Consider the following 3,182-nt stretch of genomic DNA (forward strand, 5'->3'; position numbering starts at 1 on the left):
GTTGGCAACTGGAAGCTCATACATGTTGAACAGAAATAGGACGAAAAAAATGGATTTTGACGATATAAACTGTGTGGTTGCTATGTTTACTCACAGTTTCCACACGGTGATGTGATGCCCATATTCGTTACCATGGTTTACAGAATGATTTTGGTAACAGACTAATTTTATATTATATTGTACATTTATATATGTTATGTATATGTGTGTGTGTGTGTATTATATATATATATATATATATATATATATATATTATATATATATTATATTAATATATATATGATTACATCTTTGTTTTTGTGGTTGATTTGCTTTGCTTTCACACCAAAGTTTGATCAACAGCTTTCACACCAGGTAAAACGAAATGATGCATCAGATAAACAAGTAATCTGTGAAAGCACCCTGAATTCTCTGGATTTGTCAAGAAGTAGTCTAAAACTGTGCTCTGCTTGGTGCGGGTGTTTTTGGTAAAGCCAAACCCATCTGTTATGTCATCCCATAGACGTATAGAGACATATAGTGTGTTTTGTTTTTCACAAAGTGAAATAGATTACCATCTGTGTTACTAGATTAATCCATTTGGTTTCTCTATGAACCAGTCAGAGTCATTTTTAGCAACAGGAAAGTCAAAGTTGTGAATTCTCACTACTTGGTGCATATGTGTTAATTGTGCTGATCGAATGACGCATGGGTGCTCTTAATAAACCACCTATAATGACATGTCAAACAAGTGGCTGTTAATTATGCAGAACTTTAAGCCTTAATATAATTTGAATGGGTGGTTTAAAAAAAGAAATTCAGACTCAGTACAGTTGTCATGAACAGGGAAAATAGCATGTTTATTTCTGTATCATCATCATCATCATCATCATCATCAGAATTTTATTATGGGGGCTTATGGAGATGCACTCGCTTCTGGAGTTGGCCTCAAGCGGTCGCTCCAGTTTTTAGCACTTACGCATTGGCTTCACTTCCCAGCCGGGAAGGTTACCGCTTGGTAAGAATATAGTATGGTCAGATATATTAGTTTTGTTTAGGGGCTGCTGGATGTCTTTGAACTGAACACATCTTTGCCTTGAGTTAGCACTTTGGAAACCTTACTCATTATTTTAAAAGGCTCCACCCTTATCACAAGTTGTGTGAGGGGGGAAAAAAATGATGTTTTTTCCCCTTGCCATTAAACTATAGGCCCCCTGGCTTTGGTGCTCTTGGCAGGTGGGTTTAGAGAATTGGATAACAACCAACTTATAGCTACACAGCCAGAGTCTAACGAGCTCCAGTTCCCAACAGGAAAAAACCCAGCAAACTATAAAAAATAAAAACCACCTTTTTATCCGAGAAGATAAAGTCCAGTACACCATGTAGACATACAGTACTGGAGAGATATGACCTCATTTATTTAACACAACAAATCATTCACTCTTGTACTTAATCACATCAAGGCATCTTTTTTAAATGTACCAGAGATGCATTGTTAATTGACAAAAGTATTGTTAAAAGTTTACTTTTTGTCTTCTCAGGCGTTCTTTAAAGGGAAACTGAAGATCGCTGGGAACATGGGCATGGCTATGAAGCTGCAGAACCTCCAAATCACACCAGGCAAGGCCAAGCTGTGAGAGCCAGATCCAGCTTTTTGTCCTCTGAGCAACACTTGAAGGTCAAATTTGTTGGAAAACTTAATCCATCCTGATTTTTTACCAATCAACGAGTTCACTGAATACTTTGATAATGTGTGTCCAATTGCTACTTTGATATCAGAGCTTGTTGTTTACATATGTATTCACTATGAATGTAATATGTATTAATAGTTTTGTATGTACAGAACTACTAATATCCATGTTGTCCTTATTGACCCTTCTGATGTTTAAGTATGATTTAATTTCTGAAACATCAGTGAATCTTTAGCAGCTGCTTGATATAAACGTCAGTGAAAATGTGAAAAATATGATTTGATTAATTATGTTAAACACTCAACGTGCCTCTAATTTCTGTCTATAAAACTAAGCTAATAGATAGATAATAGATCATAGATCTGGTATAGAATATACTTCTGTAAATGATAGCAATTGTATAATTTTTTAAAAATAAACCTTACCTTACCTGACAACAACTTCTGAAGGTTTCTTCCTATAAAGTCAGGCCTAGTCAGTAACTATGTTTATATCTATATATTTACCCTCTTGGTATTTCAACTAGGGATGCACCGAAAATTCGGCCACCGAAAATTTTCGGCCGAATAGTGGCGTGACGCAATTGATGCAATGAAACAACGTGCGCAGTGATCTGGCCAGGGTTTCTGATTATTTTCTCATTCACACACAATAAACCCACGATGCAGGATATAGGAAAAACACAGGCAAGAAATACATCATACACTGCTCCTTAGCGGCGCTATAAACTTCTCTCTAAACTACGGCGTCTCACACATGCGAGGTGCGTTCAATGACCGTCGGAAGGACTATGATGCGTTCATGAATGTTTGAAAAATGGAAATTCACCGGAAATATACTACAACTAAATAGTATTTCTTTCAAGAACAAATTAACAGTGATTAAAACAACATGGACTTTCTAACAATATAAATGAAATAATAATTATACTAACTGGAAATTCTACTGGAATATTTGAAGGATATTAAATAAACGTTTACTTTCTTTGAAAAAAAAAAACATGTCTACAAATTTATTCTAGGCTATTTATACAATAGTAAAAAAATAGTGAAAAATTTAACAACCGCATTTCATATTCGGTTTCGGTATTCGGCCAACCATTTAATTTTTATTCGGTTTCGGCCAAAAAAAAAACCGCACACTGCAAATTAAATGGGTGAGATATTATATATATATATATTATATAATATATATATCTAATATATATATATATATATATATATATATAATATATATAAATTTTATTTAAAATTATCTTTTATAAAAACGTTTTAAAAGAGCATGGTGTAGGATTTAGTGGCATAAACCAGTGTACTTGGGGATTGCAACCCTCTCATTTCTAAAGTGAAAAACGTGTAATGCCCCATTAAAGCCAGTGTTATTTTGTTAATTTGTTCAACAAGACAGACTCTGCAAATGAGGACCAGCGGTGTTGTAGATATAAAGGCTCATTCTAACGAAAATGTAACGATTCTTATTTTCAGGCTATTATACACTGATGAAAACATAGTT

The 3,182-nt window shown here is 34.3% G+C and overlaps 1 protein-coding gene across 1 annotated transcript in view; it reads left to right on the forward strand.

Annotated features, from left to right (window-relative positions):
* The window catches only part of scp2a (sterol carrier protein 2a), a 23,111-nt gene extending 21,004 nt beyond the window's left edge, over positions 1-2,107 (forward strand). Inside the window, exon 16 of the mRNA XM_010753092.3 lies at positions 1,521-2,107. Coding sequence (XP_010751394.2) covers positions 1,521-1,616 — 96 coding nt within the window. The 3' untranslated portion in view covers positions 1,617-2,107. The remainder of the gene's footprint in view (positions 1-1,520) is intronic.
* The last annotated feature ends 1,075 nt before the right edge of the window (positions 2,108-3,182 follow it).

Source organism: Larimichthys crocea, chromosome XII (assembly GCF_000972845.2).
Source record: "Larimichthys crocea isolate SSNF chromosome XII, L_crocea_2.0, whole genome shotgun sequence".
Taxonomy (NCBI): Eukaryota; Metazoa; Chordata; class Actinopteri; family Sciaenidae; genus Larimichthys; species Larimichthys crocea.